At 32.7% G+C, this 27894-nt stretch overlaps 3 protein-coding genes across 4 annotated transcripts; all 3 read right to left on the bottom strand.

Moving 5' to 3' along the window:
* Positions 1–55: 55 nt before the first annotated feature.
* On the bottom strand, positions 56–3132 carry LOC135139415 (sodium-coupled monocarboxylate transporter 1-like). Of its 2 annotated transcripts, XM_064069633.1 has the most exons (9): positions 2650–3132; positions 2326–2603; positions 2056–2278; positions 1866–2006; positions 1598–1816; positions 1277–1547; positions 1014–1225; positions 670–960; positions 56–349 (listed from the first exon to the last, which is right to left on the bottom strand). In XM_064069633.1, exons 1-8 carry the CDS (start codon positions 2883–2885, stop codon positions 678–680), a joined length of 1863 nt encoding a protein of 620 aa, XP_063925703.1. In that variant the 5' UTR covers positions 2886–3132; the 3' UTR covers positions 56–349; positions 670–677. The 2 variants fall into 2 exon arrangements, with proteins under 2 accessions (XP_063925703.1, XP_063925702.1); XM_064069632.1 differs by lacking the exon at positions 56–349 and having other exon boundaries at positions 631–960.
* Positions 3133–4601: 1469 nt separating this feature from the next.
* Positions 4602–7192, bottom strand: LOC135139510 (sodium-coupled monocarboxylate transporter 2-like). The gene is made up of 8 exons (XM_064069768.1): positions 6900–7192; positions 6567–6844; positions 6295–6517; positions 6107–6247; positions 5846–6064; positions 5529–5799; positions 5284–5480; positions 4602–5231 (listed from the first exon to the last, which is right to left on the bottom strand). The coding sequence occupies exons 1-8, from the start codon at positions 7127–7129 to the stop codon at positions 4934–4936; spliced, it is 1857 nt and encodes a 618-aa protein (XP_063925838.1). The 5' UTR covers positions 7130–7192; the 3' UTR covers positions 4602–4933.
* A 1713-nt stretch (positions 7193–8905) lies between these two features.
* Positions 8906–26458, bottom strand: LOC135139370 (protein APCDD1-like). The gene is made up of 5 exons (XM_064069577.1): positions 26347–26458; positions 26126–26296; positions 17761–17884; positions 14745–15016; positions 8906–10231 (listed from the first exon to the last, which is right to left on the bottom strand). The coding sequence occupies exons 1-5, from the start codon at positions 26456–26458 to the stop codon at positions 9096–9098; spliced, it is 1815 nt and encodes a 604-aa protein (XP_063925647.1). The 3' UTR covers positions 8906–9095.
* Positions 26459–27894: the final 1436 nt, after the last annotated feature.

Here is a 27894-nt window from a genome sequence, read left to right as displayed (position 1 = left end):
TTCTATTTCTAACAGTAATATTGTTGTGACGATCGGTTATTAAAATCAGTGTGGGTCAAACTCAACAATGTATTTCTTAGTAACTCGAATTTACACGTCTAGTTACACAGCGATTATGTACAAAATAATTTCGGCGCAACTTGACTGGCTCTGCTCAACATTCTCTGGACTCGACTCGACTCGACTGAATAATCTGTTCCCGAAGGTGGCCTCTGTTAAAAGTCATACATTCCTCTGGATTCTGGACGCTGCAATCGAGACTTCCGGTAACCTGCTCCAGACTTGTCTTTATGCGAACGCCGCATGGCCGCCGTCACCAATGATGAGTCACCCATCACCGCCGCACATACTAGAAAAACCTCGATAAACCCATAGGCGTCGCAATATTTTAACTAAGATTAAGTTAATCACGCATTTAACGAGGCGTTTGCCCAAGTTTGATTGGCGTTGAGTCGGTCACGTGGCACTTTAGCGCCGTATTAGAAATTTCATTTTAATTGAACTTCTATAATAATGCGACTTCCAGTCTGATGGCTCGTGGGCATTTTCAATTTCGTAAAATTTTAAACATCATTATCTCAGTGTTGATTTTTTTTCATACGAGAAATTTTTGTAAGTCAAAACGGTGTAAGCATTTCAAAATATATTATATAAATTACAAATATGTACTTAATAATTCAATTTGTAACAGTGGCGTTTTCCTTTTCTGTTCTAGGACTTAACGTGTGCAGAGCTTTTTCGACACTGGTGTACACTATGGCACCATTCTTTTTGGAATCTTCTGGCAAGAACGAATAAATTACAGGACTCAAAAGAGCTTTATCCACAGGACACTGGTCCTTATTTGTCATGTAACTAATAATTATTCCTATTATCATACTCATAGCACAACCTATTAAAGTGTAATAGTAGTAAGAGATTCTGAATATAAAAGGTACTTGAAATGGTACCGACTCGTTCCTAGAAAAAACAATCTCAAAACAAACTTGCACTATTAGTTAAATTGTACTCACGTGAAAGATTCAGTTACAAAACTGTCTATAGGAGTAGTAGTTTCGGCAAGTGTCGTGTTCAACACTAAACTAGTAGTATTCAGAAAATCACAACCATCAGTTGAAAGTGGTTTTGGGGGATACTTGAAAAGTCCCAACATTTCAAAATATTTGGCAGGAAAAACTAGAGCAGAGAGTAAGATAAGACCCCCGATACCTCCATAGAGTGCACCCTAGAATTAAAATCTCATTCATGTTCTCCAATCTAAAAATTAACCACTCACTTTGGAGTTCGCTCTAGGGAAAAGCATCCCTAGTGTAAACATTGCTAACAAAGGCCCTTGCGTCACAGCATTAAAACTAATCGACAGTTTTAACAAACCTCCCATATGTTCAATGGCAAAAACTAGAGCGGTACATAGCACTCCAGTTATCACTACAATAATTTTCAGAATGTTGCTAACAGATTTTTGGGAAATATTTTTCTTGACGAATCTGCTGACAAAGTCTTCGTATATCGTTCCAGCTAGACAATTCAGAGTAGCTGAAAGGGTACTAAAACATTTTCACTGCAAGCCTGGCCTCATAAATCTGTCACTTTGTACCTCAACGCTGCACTAAACACTCCTGCTATAAAAATACCTGAAAGGCCTGGTATATTTCTAGCGACATCCATAACATAGTATGGTAATAACTGGTCGTTTCTGGTGACTTGTTTGGTGGTGAAAGGATCACAGTCGGAGTACTTGGCATACATGACGAAACCCGTTAGAACGCTTGCAGTCTTCATCAGTGTCATTCCAGTAGTAAAGAAAATTACAGACCTGTCAACATAGTGCTTTACTTGAAATTTTACTTAACCTAGTAGCGTACATATTAGATTGTCGTATTGTAGATATTGCTAAAAATTTTTGGACGCAACTTTGATGAATCGCGACCTGAGCTAACCAATGGACTGTCAAACCAATAACAACAATCCAAAAGCTTTCACGTTTCGTTGGGTCAAGATCGAAACTACAACAATATTACTAAAAGACCAAAATTTTTATTGTTTGTAACTCACTCAAAGAGATCAATTCTGTGACCTTCCAGTGCTTTATTCCAAACGTGGCTGAAGCCACCAGCTGATTTAACACCTAACACAAAAACAGTTGCTATAGCACCAATTGTTACAGAGAATTGAAGTGTGTCGGTCCATACTACTGCCTTCAAACCACCGATGGTTGTGTAAAAAATGCATATACCACAAACTAGAGGTGTTATAAAATGGACGTTGAGGCCAGTAGCTAAAAATTGATTTGAGTAAAGTTTGCACAAGTGTTTGGATACGTACCAGCTGAGAAAGCTAAAGCAGGAATGTAAACTACTATTGGTAAATAGAGAAAAACAGATACGGCGTATAGAAAAGAAGCAAACAGTCTTGTTCTGTTGTCAAACCGTCTCTCCAGGTACTCGTAAGTACTGATTAGTTGTAAATTGAAAAATACAGGTAAGTACACGTAAATAGTGACGACGCAAAGAATCGCCATAGAGATTCCTCCTAGCCAATATGCAGCACCATACCGATAGACATCGGCTGGTAACGCTAAAAGAGTGATTCCAGAAGTGTGACTAAAATATATTTTTTTAAATTTGGTAAGTCGAATTTTGGGCTTACCTTGCTACTAGAGAGATGGCAATAGGAATAACCTTCATGGTTTTTCCACCCATGAGGTACTCGTTGGCTGTTGATTGCTTACTACCAAAGCAACCGAAGTAGATTCCAATAATGGCACTAAGAAGTAACATCACCGAAAACAGAATGTAGTCGTACCAGGAAAATGTAACTTTGGTAAGATTGGCAACAGCACTAAGTACTGCTGTTGCCACGGGTGTAGATGTTGTCACGTCCATGGTAAAAACGTCAGATTTGCTAGTAGCACATGTGGAATGAAAGTGCGAGCAGAATTTTATATAAAACGGTTTTGCTTAAATGGATTAATTAAATTTACATAGGTATTGTTGGTACTTGTATAAACATGACGATAAGTGTGATAAAGCAGATTTGTCTTGGGTTGTTTTCTCTATAAATTTTGTAACAATTTCAGGAAATGATCATTGTTAATCACTATTTATTAGTTTGAAAACTAATGTGTTGTTTACTTGAAATGCATAAAAAATACGTTTTCTCGATTCCGGTTAACAAAATTGCACAATTAAGTACAAACTCTGTAGTACGTTTATAGTAAATATCAAATGATTTATGGATGGTATTGTTAGACACAGACGCAAATTAAATAAGAAGCGAAATACAGCTTTGGTGGATTTATTACGGAGTTAAGAAGAATGCAATTTTTATTGTAGGTATAAGCACTAATATTTTACAATTAAATCATATTGGCCCATCATTTTTTTTCACAGGATAAACCTTGAGTAATGTGATTTCAAAATTGTGTATATTTTCAGTTTATTTTCGTTTTGAGTTTAGCGTGATTTTTTTTTATTTTGAATTATACGTGTTAATTAAGAATGTTTTAAAGGTTTAAATTAAATTATGTAAAACCCTTATGCTTTGAAGCTGAATCAAAAACCGTTTTGAACATGTTAAAATATTAACTAACACCGTGCCAAAATGTGATGTTACGTTAATTTTTACCTAACGTCAAAATTTCTAAAATTATTACCATAACTGTTAAAATTCTGGCTTGAAGTAATATAAATGTCGTTACCAAAAGATTATTGCTAATAATTTTGAGACAATAGATTTAAAAAGATTTTTAACTGCAATGAAAAATAGTTTCTATTTTGGTCCATTGGTAATTTGTTTGCTGGGAATTTGTTACAAATGTAGTTCCTAAAACTTTAACAGACAGTAAAACACTAACAAAAAACGTATCACTACATATCTTCTAAAAAAATTGATCTTATGTTATTACAGAGAACTTCCCTTCCTCTTGAAGTCCAATTTTTTCGAAAAATGATAAAATTTTATTTTTATTTAAGTACTTTGTGATAATCATGTGTGTTCAAAAATATAGATAAAGCTGGTCATAATGTAAGAAAAAAAGCGACCCACGACAGAATAGAACCGGGGAAGTTTTTTTGATGTTGACAGAGTCATTTTGACAATTTTTGTTGGAATTTTAGATTTTCAATTAAATTCATTTAAAGCCTATTGAATTACTTCAACTCTGAAGTTTAATATTTTCAAAAATTTGGTTCAGAGATTTTTTAAGCATTCGAGTTCTTCCAGAGCCTTCTTAACAACATACGATCGAACATATACGTAATATAATATTCCAAAAAACATGGCGGAAGGTTATTTAGACAGAACTTCTCTCGCCCTAGAAGTACAGTACAAAAACAGATTTCGCCTTTTATGAAATTTGAGTTTGGGAAATTTTATTTTTTAATGATAATCCCTATAAACTAAAAATATATGGATAATACCAGTTACAGTGTAAAAAAATCTGGATGCCAAGGGAAAAAACTTAAGGCGGATTTATAAACCACAAGTACATGTAAGAAAGATTAGAATGTGATATTTTTACAGAAAAAGCGAAAGCTTTTATAAAATTCAAAAAGAATTAAATAAATATGCTACGCAATTAATTGTGAAGTTTATTATAGTTCAGAGGTAAATACAAGATAATACATAAAACTCATAGTATCTACATTTTCAGGTACTCTTAAAAATTGACTAAAGACATCCGTACAACAAATGAAAAAATATTACATTCTTCACATTGATAAACTAACCGCGATTGTAGTTTCAACTTATTCTTTAAGCGTTCCTTGTTCCCATTTGAAAATTATACACAGGGGAGAAATACTGATAACTCGCCTATAGTAACTGTTCTTAAAAACCCAAGAAAATTTAATTTCCATCTAGTAAGACCTATTTGTTCCATCTTTAGGTGTTTTAGTTAAATTAGTTAGATAAAAATAAACATAAACGCAAATTAGGTAGTTGTGTCAATAGTTTCAAGTCCATTTTCTTTGGGTTTCGTCGAAATTGGATCAACTTGCAGTTCCTTTTCCACACTGCTGTATCTAAGGGTACCATTAATCTTTGAATCTTTAGGCAGAAAGCGATAAATCACAGGACTTAAGAGAGATCTGTCGACAGGATGGTCCTCTTTGTTTGTCATGTAGCTAATTATTAGTCCCAAAACTATACTAACTGTACATCCCATTAAACTGTAGTAGTAATGCGAAATTCTAAAGATGTATGGTACTTGGAATGGTGCCGATGCAGTCCTAGAAACCAATTTCAAAAACACTGTTGATTAAGTCGACAGTTGGTACTCACTTCAATGACATATAATTTCTTGTAGTATTAAATACAGTAGCGTTGAACACAAAATTTGTGTGATTCATAAAACTGCAACCATCTACTGAAAGCGGTTTGGGTGCATATTTAAACAACCCTTGCATTTCGAAGTACTTGGCAGGAAAAGAAATCGACGCCAGAAATAGTAGACCACCGATTCCACCATACAGGGCACCCTAAACCAAAATTTTTACAAACCAGATCATTTTCACCAAAATACTCACCTTAGAATTTGCTTTTGGGAAAAGCATGCCAAGTGTGAACATTGCCAACATGGGACCTTGCGTCACCGCATGAAAACTAATAGACAGCGTTAACAAACCTCCCATGTGTTCAATTGCAAAAACTAGAGCCGTACATAAGATCCCAGTCAGTATTACAATAACTTTCAAAATGTTGCTAGATGTTTTTGGGGAGATATTTTTCGTGACTATTTTACTAACAAAGTCCTCGTAAATGGTTCCAGCTAAACAATTAAGATTTGCCGAAAGAGTACTAAAATTGTTATTGTTATTTGAGTGGTACCTTGACAAACTATTACCTTAAAGCTGCGCTGAAAACTCCGGCTATGAAGAGTCCAGACAGACCTGGGATATTTTTGGCAACGTCTAGAACGTAGTAGGGTAAGAGTTGGTCGTTCCTTGTCACTTGCTTTGTTGTGAAAGGATCACAGGCGGAGTACTTAGTGTACATAACGAACCCAGTCAACACACTAGCAGTCTTCATCACCGTCATTCCAACAGTGTAGTAAACAACAGACCTATTTTCGGTTAGTTGTGGATTTTATACTACAGGTACTTACATCATGGAGTCTTTCAATGTAGGTACTGAAAGAAATTTTTGGACGCAGCTTTGGTGGACACTGATTTGGGCCAACCAGTGGAACGTTAAACCGATGACAACAATCCAAAACGTGTCACGTTTGGTGGGGTCGAGGTCAAAACTGAAATCACTTTAGAATAAAGCAGACACCAACTAACACCTGCTTACTCAAAAATGTCCAGTCTATGACCCTCGATCGCTTTATTCCACACAAATGTAAAACCACCAGCTGATTTAACTCCCAACATGAACACAGTTGCGATGGCTCCGACTGTCACAGTAAATTGTAAAGTGTCTGTCCATACTACCGCTTTTAAACCTCCTATTGTGGTGTAGAATATACACACACTGCAGACGAGAGGAGTGATCAAATGTACATTGACTCCAGTAGCTAGAAAATCTAAATAAAACTTTGGCTATAACTAAATTAGAAAACTTACCAGCCGAGAAGGCCAAAGCTGGAATGTAGACGACAATGGGCAAATAAAGAAACACACCAAGTGCATACAGAAAAGAGGCGAATTGTCTGGCTTTGTTATCAAATCTTCGTTCCAAGTACTCGTACGTACTAATCAGTTCTAAATTATAAAACACGGGTAAGTATACGTAAACAGTGATGACGCAAAGAATGGCCATGGAGATTCCTCCTAGCCAGTATCCAGCTCCATAGCGGTACACATCAGCTGGTAGTGCTAGAAGAGTAATGCCAGACGTATGACTAAAACAAAAATATTTATGTTTGTGTTTAGATAATTCGTTAGTAAATATAGTACCTGGCCACTAGAGAGATGGCAATAGGAATAACCTTCATAGTTTTTCCTCCCATAAGGTACTCATTGGCCGTGGATTGCTTGGTCCCGAAACATCCAAAGTAGATTCCAATGATGGCACTAAATAGTAGCATCACGGAAAAAAGGATGTAGTCGTACCAGGAAAAACCGACTTTTGAAAGTTTGGCAACTGCATCTATAACAGTAGTACTTGTGGAATTTACGAGGTCCATAGTGCAGTAGACTACTAAATTTAGTAAGGAAGTTCATTAACTGATTATCATTGTGACGAAGATTTTGTATAAATACAATTGTGCCGAGGGGGATTAAAATGATTTATGTGACGTGGAGTAAGTGGTGATTCCAATATAAATATTACGTTGCAATAAAACCAACTGGTGTCTGGTTATTTCTGGATGGTGGAAAAAAACCAGGACATTGATAACTAGTTTTTCGAAAGGGAAACTTTGTTTTGTTTATTTAGAAAGACATAACTATTTTTGGTTTTAGAAAATTTTCAGTAGTACTATTTTCTTGGTACTATTGATGTATTAATTATTAATACTTTATTACACAAGGTGCCAGCGAAATTGCCTGATTTTATTGTAAATAATAGAATGATTTATATCGTATTGTTCAGACACGGACACGAGTTAAATTCGCCGGATTAAATAACTGCTAGGTGATTTTGACGTCACAATTACCTATGGAATTACAAGCAAGTTGCAATTTTTGCAATATTTACACACGTGTATTTTTGTACATAGACAATTACAAACAGAAATTTCTCTCAAATTAAAGTTCTTGGTTTCATTTAAAAGCTAATAAATTACAAAATATTTGTAGCTCAAATTTCAAAGATCGTAAACGAACCAAAATTACTGAAATTTGTAGATATGTCTCAACATAACAAAAATTTGATTGTAGCCGAAAATTTTTACAGAAGTTAATTATATTCTGCTAATATAAAGCGGAATTGGTGTAACAGCAATTAATTAATGATTTTCTACTCCAAAATATGTAAACTTTGACTATCTCCTCGACACGTATAATTTTGGCTATATTGTTTGTAAATTCACCGTTCATATTAAGATTTTTAACTGCTTATGGTTCCATTACAATGTAGATGTCCACATAAACACATGACTGAAATTCTCTTATACAGGTTCAACTTATTTTTTATGACAATAATTTCTAAAAGTTTTAGAAGGTTTTACTTAAGTTATTACATTATCCACAATTAGCTTTTCACTCGAGATCGGACACAGTATGACATTTAATAAACGTTGATCCGTTTTAAAAGAAAGGACCTTGGAAATTATCATGTGTTAAATTAATGTCAGGACTGTCAGGAGTATTTTATGTTTATACTGTCTTGTACTAATGTACTATTTTCATACATCAGAATTATTTTCTCACAGCTTGAATCTGAACACTTATTCCCGAATTATTTTGATTTATAGAATGTGGGGTTTACTTCCGGTCCATGACGATGTAATCAGTGAATACATTTTTAATTTAATCCGTAAGTTGAATTAACGCATAATTTAGCATAATATAAATTATTTGTTGTTTGAAATTATTGACAGAGTGTGGCGTAATTAATTTTAATTGTTATAAACACACTATAACTTTTTTTAAGATTAGTTGATTATAAGTTATTATGATTGAATAGAATATTTACATTGTACTAAAAATAGGGATGTGACTTTATTATTTCTTTCCTGGTTTTTTATTTCCTGTTTTCTAATTATCGAATTCTATTTCTATTTTAAACGTGTAAAATTGGTTGCATACTTACCTTTCATGGAGTGATTTTTTTTTTTGAAAATGTTTTAAAATGATTTAAACTTTCATGAAAATGAAAAATGAAATAAAACATTGGTGGGTATGCGTAATAAAATTTATTAATATCGTACAATAAAATATATATACATGTTTTCAACTATATTAAAATATATAACCGTTTAATAAACTTTGCAAAAATATCTTAAAATGCGTATACACGTTCAGGCTTTAGAGCCAAATGTCATTTTAATTATCACTGGTAATATTGTCCCTTTTCGAAAAATACCATAATTATAATAACTATAACGTATACACTAATCTAGATATGTAAAAAAATAATAAATTAGCATATGATACAATGTACAAAAAATATACAGTATAAAAAAACACTATATACAAAGTGTCTCATTATTATCTCCCCAGATAAAGCAACAGCACCATCGGCAACAAAACGAAGATACTACTTTGAATTCTTCTTGCATCCCCAAAATAGAATCTACCTTCTAACCTTTCCCTCAAATTTTCCGTAAATGTAATTTTCTGGCCACACTTCATCAACGGTAGTTGAAAAGCTGTAGGCCTTTCATTTTCACTATTTGGAAAATTACTAGTGTCCGCTTGCCCCAAAAACAACAACCACGACCCTTTGTAGTCCATTTCAAGTTTAAGAATGTCGTACCTAGTAGATGGAATACTTATCCCTAAGTACAAACACCCCTTGGTAGTCGCCAGCTCCTTGGGAACGTTCACTTTCCACTGGCCAATCCCGCAAAACCCCGGCAAACGCATTTCAGTAATCACACGTTGATCAAGCGCTGTCAAAGAAGCCCTCTCAATCTGAAAATCTACGTCTGACACCCCTTTCATGGCATGACTATCACCAACAATGGTAAAGTGCCCAGCAGCAGTCACTATAAACTTAGGATAAGTACAGAACGGATCCGAGAAGAACTTGTGCTCTCCAACCCACTGTAAATCATCCTCGTAGAACGAAAAATGCCTCATGAGGTAGACGTCAAGAGGTCTGCTCTCGCAACGCGACGAAGTCCACTCTCCCCAAATGTACGGCGGGAGATGGGGCTTTTCGATTAAATGAGGGGGCGTTTTCACGTTGGTCATGAAGTTAGCTGATAGGGTGTTGGAGTTGATCACCATGAACTGGTGCTTGTGTAGTGTGAAGTTTTCTCCTTTGGTGTGTCTCAGAAGCGGCACTTGAAAGCTCGTGGGAGAGTAGAATTCGCGACGGCGTTTGTTCGTGTGGATGTCTCCTAGAAGAAGTTCCATTTCGACGTGGCGTGGGTGCTTGTGGGTTTCGTAGATGGGTCTGAACTGGATTTTGAGGAGTTTGAGTTCGTTGAAGGCCCATTTAAGGGAACCTAGGCAGGAGATGTCGCCTGCGGTTTGGCCGAGGTGGGGTCTGTGGATGGGTTGGTGGTTGGTGATGGGTTGGTATGAGTGCGACCAGAGGTTGAAAGTGCCACGGCGGTCTTGGCGGTTGTCGTAGACGAGGTGTTCTTCGCCGCGTTTCCAGGACTTCCAGTACTGACCTAAAAAAAATATATATGTCAATAGAAAAATAATTCAAGCACTGACTATCTAAATCGAATGAGAGTGAATTATAAAAACATGAGATGCATCTGCCAGACATTACACAACAAGGAAAAGTTGTCAAAAAACTTGCATACAAAAAATAGATAATTGCATCAATTGTTACGTAAAATTTAACAGCTGTGTTATTGAAACTTGCTAACAAAATATACAGTTTGTACAATAATGAAGTATCGAAATTTCATCAGTATATTCTATGAACGGATACATGAGCTACTTGATGAACACATATTCAGTTCACTTTATTAAATAAAAAAGTTATCGCTACTTAAAGATGATCTGTTGGAGATAAGTGTGTTGAAAAAATATCGATTTTCGCAATTTATTAGACGTTAATTAATAATAAGCATGCAAGAACGTTTTGATGTCCAGAGAAAACTGTTAGCCTCAAAATTAACATATCAAATTTCAGCAACGACTCTGAATAGTAACTTTTTCAAAAGGTATTTATTTCTCACATTCTGTATTTTTTACTAGTAACAACACTGGGCTTGCAGAATTTGACTTCATATATTTTACTTTTTTTTTAGTGTTTTTTTGTTACTAATTGTTTTATTTTATTTGCCTTTATTTCTAAACCAATAAATTAATTTTTTCCATATCTTCAATCACCTAAAAAGTATTGAAAATAGGCAAGAAATACTAATAAGGGTCCAAGCGGGGTTCACTTACGTATTTTGTCATGAGTCAACATATTCTTTTAAAAGTATTTCCACTTTTCGGGTTTACTCGCCCAGTTGTGCATTCAAAAAATTTTGATTCAGAATCATACAGTGATACTGATTCCAGGCCAAGATTTTCGAAAAATTCGGTTTGAAAATATGATTTTCTTAAAAATATCCCAAAATTTGTCTTTTCAAATTAAGAATTTTTAAAAATTGACTAAAAATCCTTAAAAAAATCTGTGGAGAGCTGATTCAAAAAACATAACCTGTTAATGGTACCGGACAAAGATTTTTGGTAAAATTCGATTTGGAAATTAGACTTTTTAATTCTCGCAAAAATTATCATTTTTCATTTATTCGATTCGGGAAAAATTGGATGGTTGGAATTTTCAAAGGAATGAAACTGTAAATTACTTCGATAAGCCAAAATATAGAAGAAAATAACTTCAGGTAATTTTTGAATGGTGCTCGAAAAACGGCAGAAAAAATCATATGCAGGTGTTTGAAGTATTATGATTTTTGAAAACTAGACTATAAGTCCTCAAAGAATTCTAGGAGTTATCGGAAAAACATAACGTATTATTGATTTCGGACCAGCATTTTCGAAAAATTGGGTTTGTTAATAACATTTTTTATAAATCTTGAAATTTATCATTTTTGATTTTTGTAGATTCTGGAAAAAACATTGGAATTTTGGGAGAAATTAGATCGAAAACAACTTCTACAAGTCCAAATATAGAAGAAAATGATTTTAGGTATAATAATTTTTGAATGATCCTCGCAAAATGGTAGAAAAATTCACATAGGAGGGTATTTAAAAATTGAGATTTTTGAAAGATTAACCAAAAAATTTCAAAAAATTCTCGACGAGCAATAAACAAAGTGTTAATGGTTTCGGACCAAAATTTTCAAAAAATTCGGAATGACCTTTTTTTTTAATTTTTCTAAAATTGTCATTTTTTATTTAATCGATTTTGAAAAAAATCGAAGGAATAAAGCAAAACATGACTCCTACAAGTCAAAATTTGCAAGAAAACAACTTTTGGTAATTTTCGAAAGTTGCTCAAAAATTGTCAATTCATATGGAGGTGTATTGGAAAATTGAGATTTTTGAAAAGTTGATAAAAAATCCTCACAAAATTCTGGAAGCTGATGCGAGAAACATAACGTGTTAATGATTTCGTACCACGATTTTCGAAAAATTCGGTTTGTCAATAACATTTTTTCTAAACCTTAACATTTATCATTATTGGTTTTTGCAGATTCTGGGAAAAACGTTGGAATTTTAGGAGAAATTAAGTCGAAAACAACTTCTACAAGTCAGAATATAGAAAATGATTTCAGGAATAATAATTTTCGAATGATCTTTGAAAAACGGTAGAAGAATTCATATAGGAGGGTATTGAAAAATTAAATTTCTGAAAGATTGACCAAAAATTTTCAAAGAATTTTCAACAAGCTGATTCGAAAAACAAATTGTCTTAATGGTTCCGGACCAAAGTTTTCAAAAAATTCAGATTGACAAAGTTTTTTTCAATTTTTCAAAAATTGTCATTTTTTATTTAATCGATTTTGAAAAAAAAAATCGAAGAAATGAAGCAAAAAATGACTTCCACAAGTCAAAATTTACAAAAAGATAACTAAAAAAAATCGTCAATTCATATGGAGGTGTATTGAAATATTGAGATTTTTTGAAAAGTTGATTAAAAATCCTGGAAGCTGATGTGAAAAACATGAAAAATTCGAATTTACGTTTTTTTTAAATTTCAAAAATTGTCATTCTTCATTTTGTTGATTCTGAAAAAAATGTTGGAATTTTCGAAGAAATGAAGCCGAAAATAACTTCTACGTGTCAAAATATACAGAAAATGACTGAGGCAATTTTCGAATGATACTCGAAAAACCGCAAAAGAATTCAGATATTTATTGAAAAATCAAGACTTTTGAAAGATTTACCAAAAATCTTAAAAATATTCTACTTGATATATTTTTTTTAATATGTATTTCGACAATTGTCATTTTTCATTTTATCGATTCTGGAAAATTGTTGGAATTTTTGAAGAAATGAAGTAGAAATTTACAAGAAACTGTCTTTTGGTTAGAATACTGTTAAAAATAAGGTCAAAAACTTTATACGCAAGGTTATTGAACAATTAAGTTATTTGAAAAGTTGAGGAAAAAATCACAAAAAATTCTGGGACACAGATCTCGATGATCAGTTTCGAAAAACATAACACGTTAATGGTACCAAACTAAGATTTTGGAAAAACTGAGTTTAATAGTAACATTTTTTATCTCAAAAATTAACATTTTTCATTTTATCGATTGTGTAAAAATTGTTGGATTTTTAGAAGAAATGAAACCGAAAATAACTTCTGTAAGTAGACTTTTACAAGAAAATGTCGTTTGGTAATTTTGGGAGAGTGGTGGAAAAATGGTCCAAAAATTAATATGGGTATTAAAAAATTCAGATCTTTTAAAGTTGCCTAAAACTCCTTTAAAAATTCTGGGTTATAGATCTCGGTAAGCTGATTCTAACAATATAAAGTGTTAGTTAGTGGTCAAAAATTCGATTTGAAAATGATATTTTTTAATTATTTCGAAAGTTGTAATTTTTCATTTTATAGATTCGGGAAAAATTGTTAGAATTTTCGACGAAATGTAGACAAAAATCACTTCAATATATCGAAATCTACAAGAAAATGAGGTAATTTTCGAATGTTGTTCGAAAAACCTTAAAAATTTTATACGGTAGTTTTGAAAAATCGACAAAAAATCCTCAAAAAGTTCTGCAATTTAGATCACGACGAGCTAATTCGAAAACTAACGTGACAATCACTCAAGACCACGATTTTCGAAAAATTGTTCGAATTTTCGAAGAAATGAAGCTTTTCTACTTCTAATAGATAAGTAGAAATCTACAAGAAAATTCCGTTAGCTAATTTTCTAATGGTACTCGGAAAATGGTCCAATTGTCTTTTTTTTCGTATTCAAAACATTGAGTTTTTTGAAAAGTTGGCTAAAAATCCTCAAAAAACATAAAGTTTAATGGTTTCGGACCACATTTTCCGAATTTTTTTTTAATATCTCGAAAACTATAAAGAATTGTACATTCACAAAATTCTGTTAAAATTCCACTGTAATATTTTCGGATTACATTCAAAATTGAAAATATACATTTCTAAAAAAATATTATATCTACAGTTTTAAAAAACGTCAAAGGGAAATTTCAAAAGGCAAATCTAAATTCAATCTAACTTATTTTTTTTTGTTACGATTTAATTTTTACTTCCCCGGCGTATGTGTGCATCCGGCGATTGTCTACTTCCAGGTTTTATCGACGTTTCATGACACCCAAAAGCACGAAAAACTAGGTGTCCCGTTTCCATCTGTCTGTGCTCTGTATGTTTGCCTGTCTGTCGTCGGTGTCGATTTTTATTAGAGAGATATTTTCTAAAACTACTGAACCGATTGTTGGCAAATTTTAGATATATGATAAGAGTACTAATTTCTTGCGTTTATAAAAAATATCAATTGTACATGTGCGACTTAACACAAAAATTTACACTCTTATTTTTATTCATAATTAAGTTAATATAAATAAAAGGGCTGCTTTTTTTTCTAGTTAACTCATTAATCATCATCAAATATTTTATTGTGAAGACTATCAATTTTCTTATAATAATAGTCATACGAACAAATCCAATCTGGGTCCCCGCAACAACAGCATTTGTTTGACACTGTTTTTAAACGAAGACCAATTTTTCATAATAAAGAAAAAACATACCGGGGCACTCCCTAGCCACCAATTTATTCAACACATCAACAGCGGCCCCATCCTGCGGGATGACAGTAATATTCGTGGGCTTCGCCAACCCATTCGCGGCTTCCGGCTGCACCAGCGAATTCCTCAGCGTAATCCTGCCATACGAAACCACGGTCAGTTTCGGCGAAGAGCACGAATCGTCCCAGTAATGGTGCTGCACCAAGTTGTACTCCCCCTCATGGTTGAACGTGTACCAACGAAGAACATACTCTGGCCCCGGTCGTGTTTCACATCTGCCAACAAGAAATGTTTATTTGTAGAAGCCTCGGCTTCCTAGAAGGTGGTTTGTGCGTGATTTTTGTTGTGATAAGGGATGACATCGAGGGAAATGCTAATGGTCCGTCATAAATAACTGTCAAAATTCTACAATGGTACGACAGGTACGAGAGGATAATATTTTAAAGCTACGGGTGGTAGTACAAACACGGCCTGGCGACCACCTGCCGATTTAAAATCGTCTTACCATTTTTGTGTCCAAGGTGACTTTTTGGGGTTTCCGTTTTATTTTGACAGGTTGAACCGGGTCGGATTTTTTTAAATAAACTGTATTTATGGTCTGTTTTATATCTCGTTAAATGCAGCAGATAACCTATTTCCAACCAGATATGTAAACAGACGGAAATAGATGGGTATTAAGTTGATGGGGCGAATTAGCGGGGTAGGATATAGTACAAATAGACAATTCTTAGAAAAAACTTATTAAAATTAGGTCATTCCACGCTAAAACGGCATGTGGAATTTTTTTATGTTTGAAATATTTTTAAAGATGGATTTAAAAAATTTTGTAAGACGTCAGTCAGCGAAATTGTCGAATAATTTAAGTTTTAATTAACTTAAGACTCCAACAAATATTTCTCTACAATAGTAAAAATAATCATTGTGACTACAAAGCTTTAAATCGGATTCGTCAACATTTATTTAGTTGGGACAGTACTAAATTTGATGTTCATATTGTTAATTAAGGTTACCTTAACCTACATTATATTATAAGATAATAATGCTGCACACAATTCGTTCATCTCAAATATTTAAAAAAGATAGTCTTATTTGTTTGGAACTGTTAAAAAACATTGAGTTGCAAAACAAAGCATCTTAAGGTCAAGCGGTTTATTGTCGTATGTCGCATAAGCACAGCATAATTAATCATTGAAATACTACATGTCATTAATAAATTACAACAAAACTAGCGGTGAATTACCGAACTACATCAAACCCTAAAAAATTTAAAGTTTTCGTGTCGTTTTGGCCCACGTAACCCAATTGTGCTCTTATTTATTTAGTAATGAGATGCCAGTGCTCTGTCGGAGCGGGTTTTCAGTTACCGATCGATGGTGTTAATTGATCGACTCGTCTAAATATTTGTGTGTATTCTAATTTATTCGAGGAGTTTCCAGAAGACAGACTTCACGTCTACCTAGGTGTACTATTGCTACCAAATTTTATGGGGTGCTAAATGCTTTATAATAGGATTACGGCTCCGTTTATTTAAATACTCATTTCATTGTAAACTAGACGAGTTAACACAAAGGTCATAAATCCACGCTACCACAACTATTTCATAAACGTATAAATCTGCGTGAAATACGACCAAACATAAGAATCTATAAAACCTGCATGAACTGTTTTAAAAATATATTAATTTTACGCCAATTTTGTAATGCTACGAGTTTATTTACGGCGTCAGATCGAAGCATACCTGAAAATTTTATGGCTTTTGGAACGCAGTTGGACCTGTCAAGACGAAATGGGAATATAATGGATTGTGGGGATCTTGGACTTGTTAGTTTTAATCTGATACGTGGGTTTGAAAGTTTTGTTGCCACGAATCTGGGTAAAGAAGGTTTGACGTATTTTAAGCGACGATTAATTGGTGATAGGCGCTTTTATAACACCTCACTTTTCTGGGGTTTACTTAATATAATCTGTGAAAAATTAAATGTTTACGTTTATTTGTGTTTCACAAAGGGGAAGACTTATTGCCCAGTTAAACTTGTAAATAAACCAAAGGTGTAATAACTGCTACACATAAATTTTATTGTCTGGTGGGCCGTTGTGAAATTACATGCTAGCCGATAAATTAAAAATGTTTTAAAATATTAAAATAAAATCATTCTCTTGAAAAACTGAACATAGGTAATCTTTTGTTTTATCTTTTTTTATACAGTTCAGATTCTGAAAAACTTTACAGTAATGAATTCAGTTCCGGTTTTATGGCATACTTGTAAACATTAAGGAGTCAGTGCAACCGAGTTGTACCATTGTATAAATCCCATAAAATGTCAATAACTGAAAGATGCTTTCCGAGAGCGTGCCAAATTTGAAAAGGGTTTCGACATTTCCCTTATTTCTGTATGATAAGAAAAGATTTACCTTAAGTGTCGTTCTTTTCTTATTCGCAAATTTCCTGAAAATGCTTCTTTCGAAAGTGGGTGAAACGTCGCAACCCTACTCAAATTTGACACTTTCCTAATCCGGAAGGCGTCTTTGTGTTATTAACTTTGGCCATGAAAGCTCTTTCTGTTCCACGTCATTAATTTTCACTGTTTCAGTCCGAGAGCTCACTGTGTTACCAAAATTTTTAGAAATTAAAAAAAAATCCTTTTCAAAAACCAGGTACGCCACTGGTGACGTGGTTAAAATTCATTAAGCAAGAGGTGAGCCACAGTAAACAAAAACAATCCCGTATGTAATACATTCTGTCACTTCTCAACCACTTATCATCAAAAAACATGTTTTTTCATTTAGTCATTCGGGTGCTTATCAAGTGCTACCAAAACACACTTTTTTAAATTTATACATTCACACTCTTACACGTGTCGGACTTGGAATGGTAAGAGGTTAATTTGGTTTGCTAATTAATGTTCTACTTAGTGATTACGTGTCATCCCGAGCTACATTTTAAGTCATGCTGTATAATCTCGGGATCCAGTTTTTTTAACGCGCACACTTGAGTCGAATTTAATTGTTTTGTGCGTACCCTTCGGAAATCCATGTCCCCGCCAAAGTCCTCAAGCTCGTCTCCACCAGCGTGTTGTGGTCCCTCCAGGCCCCCACCGCCGCCACTTTCTCGCACTTGGCCAGCTCCCCCATAGCATACGCCTCTGTAACAAGCACAAAAGATATATTAATCCCATCCATATATCCCACAAAAACCATTAATATTAACACAGCGTGTACCATGCAGCGAGGGTGCTTGTTTTTTTCCCGTCGACTTTAATGCCGAGTCGCAGCCACGAAAAAAAGGTCCCGACTTGATTATTCATGCCACTTAAAAACGTTATTTATTTTCCTCGGAGTCTCTCGGTTGCATTGTGCTTTCACGTCGATTGATTTATTCGACATCGAAAACCGAAACCAGAATTTCGTCGAGAGCTTCAACAGTTCCATGTTTGTTTAAACATTTCGGATTTATCTATTTAGGAAAGGACAAGGGGAAGTTTATCTATTTGGAGTTAATTGCTTGTGTTGCACGACCGTGGGGCAAGAAGTTACACTGTGTTTAAAATTGGAACTTTAAATACACAAAGTTTGTTTTTGTTTTTTCACGGTGTTAGCACTACTGGATTTCGGTGTTTACGTTGTCACATGTGGACGAGAATCGCCGGGGAAAGATGATTGACGGACTGATATTTGACTACTAATCACTGGGAGCTGAGTCATGACAACAAACAAAGAAACAACGATTTTACCGAGGGATGTGTGTGTTTATGTCTCCAAATATGTGGGCATTCTTTTAGCGCAGCGAGTTTTCATAGCTGTGTAATTAGTAGATAGAGGTTTTAAAAAATTCGCAACCACAAGTTTTCCGTAGACCCGTAGTTATTTAAAAACGTAGATTTTGTTCAAGGTAAACACAACTTTACCAAACAACATTACTTTCTCGTTGGTAATAAAATAACACCCTTTAGTGCATTGTTTTGTTTCATATTGTTTGCAGCACTGGTTCTAAATTTACAACTGGATTGAGGCAATTTCAACTTGTTTCGAAGAAACAGAAACAAATAGCGCTTATATTACCTCTCTCTTGCTCTAAATACAGCTTTAATTCCATAATACAAGTTGAGTTGCTCTAAATTCAGTTTCAAATTGAATGTACCTAGTGTTATACGGGACAGAACTACATATGAATGTAACGTAATTAATTTTAAATTCAAAATTACTCCAGTTGTTGGATACATAGTTTGAGATCAGTCAAAAATTTGTCAAAATTTCATTGCATGAATTATTTTTGTTATTTGTTTTCAAAATCTGACAGTAAATTACCAGTGTGGGTTCAGATTTAAGCCCATATTATTATTGTATTGTACGTAACAACTACCTAGATTCAAAGATTTTTAACGTCAAACAATTGTACAGTAAGTAAACACGCCTTTTATATATAAAGAAAACCTGCATAAAATTTTTTTATAAATAATTGAGGTTTTTCTGATTTATTATTTTTAAAATTAAAACAGATAATCAAGATGAAAAACTGTCCTCTCAGTAATAACAACATGCTTAACTTCAAGTGTTTATATTTATACTTCCAAAGAACTCGGCAATTAGCACGGTCACATACCAGGCATCAGCGACCGCATGTTGTGTTAAAAAAATGAAATTTGATTTTGTCTCCTTAAAGCAGAGGAGAGGACTGATTCATTGAATTAAGCTACAATGGAGCTAAAGGGTCCGAATATTAGGTATTTTGGGTGAGGAGGTTAATATGAAAATTATTATTATCTTATTATCAAATATAATCAGGCGCGACATTACTATATTTTTACATTTTCGAGAAAATGGGGTGAATCGTTCCTGATTTGAAAAAAAAAAACCGAAACGTTGTGGGTTCGATCTAAAGAGCACGAAGGTTTAAACAACAACAATTACAATAATGATCATAACGCACCGTGAGAGCAATACTCACGTAACTCAAAACCAGCGTGTTTTGAGTAATGATGATTTAAAATTCCCAAGTTCGTACATATTATTTGTATCTTAAATACCAAAGGTTTCGAAATACATTATAGTCGTATTGTCAATCTATTATTAATCGTGTTTTTATTCCTTTAGAGTAGACCCTTCTACTCGTTATAGAAAACAAGAAATTTTGACTTACGTGACTATTGCACTGCTACACCATATCAAATATTTTGGCTTGCGTGTTAATAAATTTAAGACAAGAGCAAACTAGCAACACATTGTAATGAAAAAAATATAACAAAACACAAAACGATCACAGTATTAATTCATTCAACATCTACACTGACCGGCAAAAAAAACCGGCCACCTGAAAAATTTCGCAAAACCACTTTAAATCTTAATTTAACTAGTGATCGTTATTTTATTAAAGAATCATTCACTATTGATACATGATGTACAAATTAGCACAAAAAAGAAGACAATTAAACGCAGAATTAAATTTAATTTAACAAAATAACAGAAACAGATCAAGTACCATATTTTCTTAAAAAAAAAAAAAACAATGAAGGAGGCTGTTGTTGTAAATAGTGTTTTTCATCATTTGATTATATATTTGGCAATTAATAAACGTTTTCACGCGAAAATAATTCCGTTAACTCTTACAGACGTCTTTCAAAGTGTTGCTCTGTTTCTGTTATTTTGTTAAATTAAATTTAATTCTGCGTTTAATTGGCTTCTTTTTTTTGATAATTTATACCTTATATGTCAATAGTGAATGGTTCTTTAATAAAATAACGATCACTAGTTAAATTAAAAGTTTTTAAAGTTTCGTTTTGCTAAATTTTTTAGGGTGTCCGGTTTTTTTTTGGCGGTCAGTGTACTATGGCTAAATTGTTATAAAATGTGTTATAATTTTATTTAATTCGTTTTTTTATACATAATTGATTCAGTCCATCGTATTTTTTTACGTATTGCTAAAGAACCTTCATAAATATTGTTTAATCATTTTCATTTAAGCCGTTGTCGTGATGTTCGGGAATTGATTGACTATTATTTCCTGATACACTTCCTTTCTATACGAAGTTACAAAATTCCATCGGAATTTTTCACAAATTTTAAATTTTTTATTTCGTTCTAATTAACTTTCCTACTTTTCCTATTCAAAGAAAAATCGATTTCCATGTTCATCAACATCGACTGAAATCTCATAGCTTCACAGCTTACGTGCATTTCACTTAGTTTTGAGATACGGCAGTCTTGCATTAACTGCACACGTAATGTTCGGAAATGCAATACAAACGTTTTGATGAATTTGAGCATTACGCAACTATTAAAAACCGTTTATACTTACATATACTAAAACTACATTAACTTTTTTATGCATTAATGATAAATTTAAGAATTCGGCAAATTTTGACTTACGTGAGTATTGCTCTCACAGTGCGATAAGTATGAGTGCACTATTTTATGAAATTTAAGTTGTGATTATTGTACCAGAGAACATAGAGAAGCGTCATAGTTTAAATTAAATGACGGTTGAGGACTCCTCGACTTATGTTGGCAAGAGTGTTTGTTTCTAACTAGGAATAAAATTAACTAGAAAAAATGTCATAATATTTTTAACGACGCGTTTTACTTTCGACAAATTGACACTAGATTTACCAGAATATTACAAGCTGCTTACTGTTCCCTTCACTTTAATTTAGATCACACGAATTACAGTTCGTCGTCTAAAAACTCGTTCGATCTATAGACGACAGCGCACTCAGGCCAATGTCGACTCTAAGCGTTCAGAAACGATTTGATTTATAAGCCATGATCCGTGATCTGAAACACATCCTAACTGGTTTCGACCATAATTTCTTGCTGTTTCAACTTTCGAATTGTCAGTTTTTCAAAATTTTAGTTTGGGGACTTTTCAGTTTACTCCTATTTATTATTCAATTTTTGGATTTTACAGTTTCTAGGTTTTCAGTTTTTCTCTTCAATTTTACGATTTTTAAATATTTCGATTTTTCAATTTTTGACTTTTATAAACTCTTTATTTGTCGGTTTTTCAATTAATTGATTTTTCAGGTTTTTTGGTTTCTCAATTTTTCAATTTTTTAATTTCTCAGTTTTTGAACATTTTCAGTTTTGGGATTTTTCAGTTTACTTGTTATTCAATTTTTCGATCTTACGATTTTGCAGGTTTTTGATTTTTCAATTTTTCGATTTTTTTTAGGTTTCGATATTTCGACTTCACTTTTTTGATTCTCAATTTTTCGATTCTTTAGAATCTCAGTTTTGGGATTTTTCAGTTTTTCGATTCGTCGGTTTTTCTTTCATTTTTCAGTTTTTCGATATTTCAGTTTTGGGATTTTTCAATATTTCTGTTCTTCGACTTTTTTAACTTTGACTTTTTACTTTTTCGATTTTTAAATTTGAGATTTCTCAATTTTTTGATATTTTAATTCTTCAATATTTAACATTTTAAATTTTTCGATTTCTCGATTTTTCATTTCATCTCTTCCATATTTCAATTTTTCAAATGTTTCAATTTTCAATTGTCGTTTTTTTAATTTTTCGATTTTTAAATTTTAGATTATTCAGTTTTTTTCTCAGTTTTTTGATATTTTAATTTTTCAATATTTAAAATTTTAGATTTTCCGATTTCTCGATTTCCCATTTCAGTTCTTCGATATTTTAGTTTTTCAAGTTTTCGAATTTTTCAAATGTTTTGATTTTCTGTTTTTCAATTGTCGTTTTTTCAAATTTGCCATTTTTCAATTTTTTAAATTAGACATTTATAAACTGTCAATTAATCGATGTTTTGATTTTCTCATTTCTTGTCTTTCGAGGGTTTCGATATTCCTGTTCTTCAATTATTTAAATTTTCGATTTTTCAGGTTTTTGATTTTTCATTTTTTAGTTTTTTTAAGGTTTCGATTTTTCAAGTTCACTTTTTGGATTTCGCGCTTGCTCAATTTTTCGACTTTTTAGGTTCTCAGTTTTTGGATATTTCAGTTTTCGAATTTTCCAGGTTTTCCATTTTTCAGTTTTTTTTCATTTTTCAGTTTTCGATATTTCACTTTTGGGATATTTCAATATTTCGATTCTTCGACTTTTCGATTTTTGACTCCTGGGTTTTTCGATGTGTCGGTTTTTTACTTTTTCGATTTTAAATTTTAGATTTTTTTCATTTTTAAAGTTTTAGATTTTTTGATTTCTCGATTTTTCATTTCAGTTCTTCGATATTTCAATTGTCATTTTGTCAAATTTTCGATTTTTTAATTTTTCAAATTTGACTTTTATGAACTCTCAATTTTTCGATTTTTCAATTAATCGATGTTTTGATTTTCCCATTTCTTGACCTTCGAGTGTTTCGATTTTCCTGTTCTTCAATTCTTTAATTTTTTGATTTTTCAATATTTCGATTTTTTAATGTTTAGTCTATTTTTCGACTTCACTTTTTTGATTTCTCGATTTTTCAGTTTTAGGATACTTCAATATTTCAATTCTTCGGCTTTTCAATTTTTGGCTTCTGGATTTTTCGATTTTTCAATTTTTGGATTTCTAAATTTTAGATTTTTCAATCTTTTGCTATTTTAATTTTTCAATATTTCTTAATCTTTCGATTTTTCGACTTTCTGGTTTTAACTGTTCAGTTTTTCAGTTTTTCGATTTGTTAATTTTTCATTCCCGATTTATCGAGATTTGATTGTTCAGGTTTTCGATTTATAAGTTTTTCAGTTTTTTATTTTGGCCTATTTCGGTTTCTCAGTTTTTCCAGTTTTCCAATTTTTCGTTTTTTGATTTTTCCGCTTTTCCAATTTTTCAACTATTAACTTTTTGTTTGTCGATTTCTCTGTTTTTCGATTTTTCGACTTCATCACTTTTCTGTTTTTCGTTCTTTTGATCTTTCAATCTCAATTTTTAAATTTTTCGAATTTTTAAGTTTTATGATTTCTCAATTTATCGAGATTTGGATTTTTCGATATTTTGATTGTCAATTTTCGATTTTGGCCTATTTCGGTTTCGCACTTCGGATAGAGTGTCTGAAATTCTGTAAACTCCATTGTTTCTAGTTTCTCTACAAACCTATATTTTTTAAAATTGCAGTCTACATTTTTAATGGATCTTGATAGACCATTAAATTGCGATTACAATGATGCAAGATATTTAGATATTTATTTCATTTTCAATTGATAAAAAAAACGAAACTTGAGTGATATAAAAGACTACCACCATTTTAGGACAGTCCGAACACATTCTAATCATTTTGATTATAAAATAAAGTGTTAGAACGTTTTTTTAGTCAACTTTCATTCTTTTAAGACCATAAATTTCATCTGGTTTAACAACTGAAAATGAAATAAATGTTGTATATCATTGTAATAGCAATTTAATGGTCTATCAAAATTCCAAACGCCTTATGTACGTTATATTTGCTGTGTACTAAATTAAGTTTTCCCCTTCAAACTAAAAACAATGACGTTTACAGAATTTCAATAATTCTATTCGTTCTCAGGATACACTGTCGCTTTTTAACTGGGACACCTATATATTGTGCTTTTTTTAAAAACAACCTTTTTTGAAGCTTGAATCATCGATTCAATCGATTTTTTTGATGAACTTTTTAAACAAAAACATTTACGTGCAATTTTAAGCAAACTTCAAACCAATAGTTACTAAAAACTAATCTAAATCTGTCTATTATGTTGTTGTAATGTCCTGTAACTGCAACGACGAGGTCGACGCACATTTACATTCGAGAAAATACTAAATTATGGATTCCGATTCTAGCGTGGAATTAAGTGAATGTACATAACTGAAGCTGCAACATCCGCTTCCAACAATATTTGCTCAACAAGTGTCGATTAAAGCATGACATTGTGTGTGAAATAGAGTACAGACTAGTGTAGATAAATTCTTTTTCGGAAAACGTGTTGTGGGAAAGTATACTATTAATATTTCAACACGTGCAGAATTAAGAAAAAAAAAACAACAAATGGGTTGCATTATTTTTTCCAGGAGGTTATTTTTAAGTTATGCAAGGGTTAAGTGTATATTTGGGACAGTGTATTAATAAAATTTTATACCCCTATTAGTGTCATTTAGACCAACAATGGTCGATGAACCTTCCCTCTAGGGATCGTCGATCCTTCACTGAAAACGCGTGCCATTTTGAGATCTGCATAAATTTCAGCGCTGAATTTTGAAAGATAGTTGTTGGATGGTTTGATATTGTTGGAAATCAACTACATACGGTCTAAAAACACCAACAAGTGAATGTTCTATACTGTACGCCCCTGTTCACCATCTGCCAACCGCTAAGCTTCAACCGAGGATCTGTATTACACTGTTTCAATAAATAATTATTAAACGTTATATCATACAGGGTGGCTAAAAAGTATGGAAGCAGTTGAATATCTCAGGAACGGTTAGTTGGATCTTCTTGAAATTTGGGCTATACTTTAAAATACTAAATTTTTACAATGTTTGGGCACTAGTATAATTTTGGAATATATTGTCTTACACCAGGACTATGACAGGTGACGCATTGTCAAGGCTGGCTACAATTTTTTGATTTTCAGTATTTTTATTTTGACAATTTATTTTACCATGTTGGCAAAAAAATAAAATAGTGTATGTGTTACATTTTTGAATCAGAAGAAAATGTACTGTTTAAAAACGGAACATCTGACTACTAGTACTATTTAAAAAAATCAAGTTAGCCCTGAATGTCAAAAATAAATGAAGCATTAAATTAGAAAAAAATTGCAGAAAATTGGATTTCAAAAAGATTCAACAAACCGTGTATAATTAAATTTTAGTAGCAATTTAAAACTATGTATAACCTACTATCGCTATCAAAATCGTGATGAAAACGGCATAAAGTTTCATCACTAGTTACAAAAAATTCCGTTCTCGGTTGGATGTCTAATGTTCCTTTAAAACTGTCACTAGAGGCGTTGAATATTTATTTTAATCAGGCGACAGACAAAATAAATACAAATCTTCCCCAACGTCTCAACAAGCATCAAAGTTTCAGATTACACCGATAACATCAGAAACTTGTTTTCTTTCCTTGTAATAACTATTAACTCCCCAAAAATACGTCTACTCTAAACAGGTACAACCCAAATTACATTTCCCGTAATAGCACATTTTTATTAAAAAAAAAAAAACGAAAAAATTCGGCGCCACCTCCTTATCTACGTCCTTATCCCATCTGCTCGCATCCCCAACACAATGATTGACACGCCTGAAAACAGTCGAAATTTGGCGAGATTAAAGCCATCTGGCTAAAGACCGTCATAAATCACCGCTAAACACCCTCGACTTCCTGCGGTTTCGAATATCGACGAAGACACACGCAGAAACGCTTTTTGCTCATTATTCAGCCGTAAACCCGGGACGTGGAAAATCGGAAATCGTGTCGCGTTTAATGAAGCTCTTACCGTGTGCGAAAACCAAAAATATCCACGTGGAGAGCGGCATTCCGCGTAATCGTAATCCTTTTCCGCAGGAGCACATGGCACTGGCAGCACTCGGCGAGGAAGCACAGCTCTGCACTAGACGGAGGGTGGAACTAGAATGGAGCGCTTCGGAACCGAGGGACCACTTGGTGCCTTTTTCGTTTCTTGTCAAGTCCGCGGGGGGTCAACTCCTGACAGGTTACATTGAGGCTCGTTAGCATGGGCGGCGCAGGGGATGGAATAGCTGGGGGTTGATTGTGCGGTTTCTGGAAGGGCTGTCGAGCTGTCGGAAAGCGATTGTTGGGAGAAGCGCATCACGGGAAATATGGCTTTGTTTGGACGGTGTGAAGATACAAAAAGTGAAGGGAAATGTCAAGATTATTTTTAAATTAAAATGTAGCTTTGCATGAGTATGTTGTTTCGCGCCACTAAAAAACGTAGGGATGAAAATTTACACACACACGACGAGGGCTCAAACTTTTTTCTGTACTATATAGCGTCACCCCATATGAAAAATATTGGGTTCTAATGAACAAAACTAATTAAGAAAAGTTATGAACTTTTATTCAACGATATACAAAAGTCACTATTAGTTAAACTAAACATATATATTTACTTTTAAAATGGACTCAAAATGGGGGCTACAATTATTTAAAAATAAAAAAATGATATGTAACGTCTTTTTTAAATTATGTATCTACAACAAAAGTACTTTCATTGTTTTACTTTTGGTAATAGATAACTATAATTTAGGTAATTGTTAATTTGCTTTTAAAATAATACAGAAAAAAGGTCTAAAATTTTCTTGGATCTAAATTGAATTATGTAAATAGAAAAAATGGCGTATAAATTAGATATTATTGTCAACAATTTTCTTTTTATGGAAGATAAGACCTTTAGTTTGGCAGCTAAATTAAAAATAAAGCTAAAGGGCTACCTTATTTATAAACTGCAAATATACAGAGTCAGTAAGCACGTGGTCTTCAATATGTCATGAACTAGTCGTTATTAGAGATAGAAAAATTTAAAGTTGTACGGATCTTTGGGTTACAAACATTAAAATTATTTTGAACTATACAGAGTGTTTTGTTGTCTAAACATAGCACCGAATTTAGTTTTTAAAATGAAACATGCTATATATGTTTACATATGTTCATTTTGAAATTTCAATGGAACCTTGCCACGTTATTTCAATTTCCTTGAATTTTTTTACAATGCAAATGTTCACATAAAAAATGTCATTTATGTTATTTTTAAAATCTGTGTTACAATATTTTATGGAGAGTTAAACAGAAATACGCGCTTTGCTGTGGTATCACTTAAATATAACGTAATATACAGAGTGTTTATAAAAATTCTAAAATGTTACAATTTTCAAATATCGATGTTTAGTTTTTTTCACCCTGTTACTCTATTTTTTATTCTGTTTTTTTCAATTTATATATATATCTCTGAAAAAAGTAGAAAATCTCAAAAAATATCAACTTTAAGTATAAAACATCGTTATCTGAAAATTGTAATAATAAGATCCGATTTATTTTTATACCAAAATAAACCATATACCCTTATTTATCTATGCATAAAATAGTGTGAAACATATTTTAAAATTAACCCTGTTGTGCTTTTTGTGAATCCTTTACACATTCTATATATAGTTGAAAATAAATTTAGTGTATATCCTCAAACTTGAGTACTTGATTTTTTTTTTATTCCTAGTAATAAGTAATTTGATAAAATAATATCTAAATTTT

The sequence above is a fragment of the Zophobas morio genome, unplaced genomic scaffold (genome assembly GCF_036711695.1).
Source record: "Zophobas morio isolate AGI-343-1 ecotype UQ-CSIRO unplaced genomic scaffold, CSIRO_AGI_Zmor_V1 ptg000031l, whole genome shotgun sequence".
Classification (NCBI taxonomy): Eukaryota; Metazoa; Arthropoda; class Insecta; order Coleoptera; family Tenebrionidae; genus Zophobas; species Zophobas morio.
Note: the sequence above shows the minus strand (reverse complement) of the source record. Positions and strands in the feature narration are given on the sequence as shown.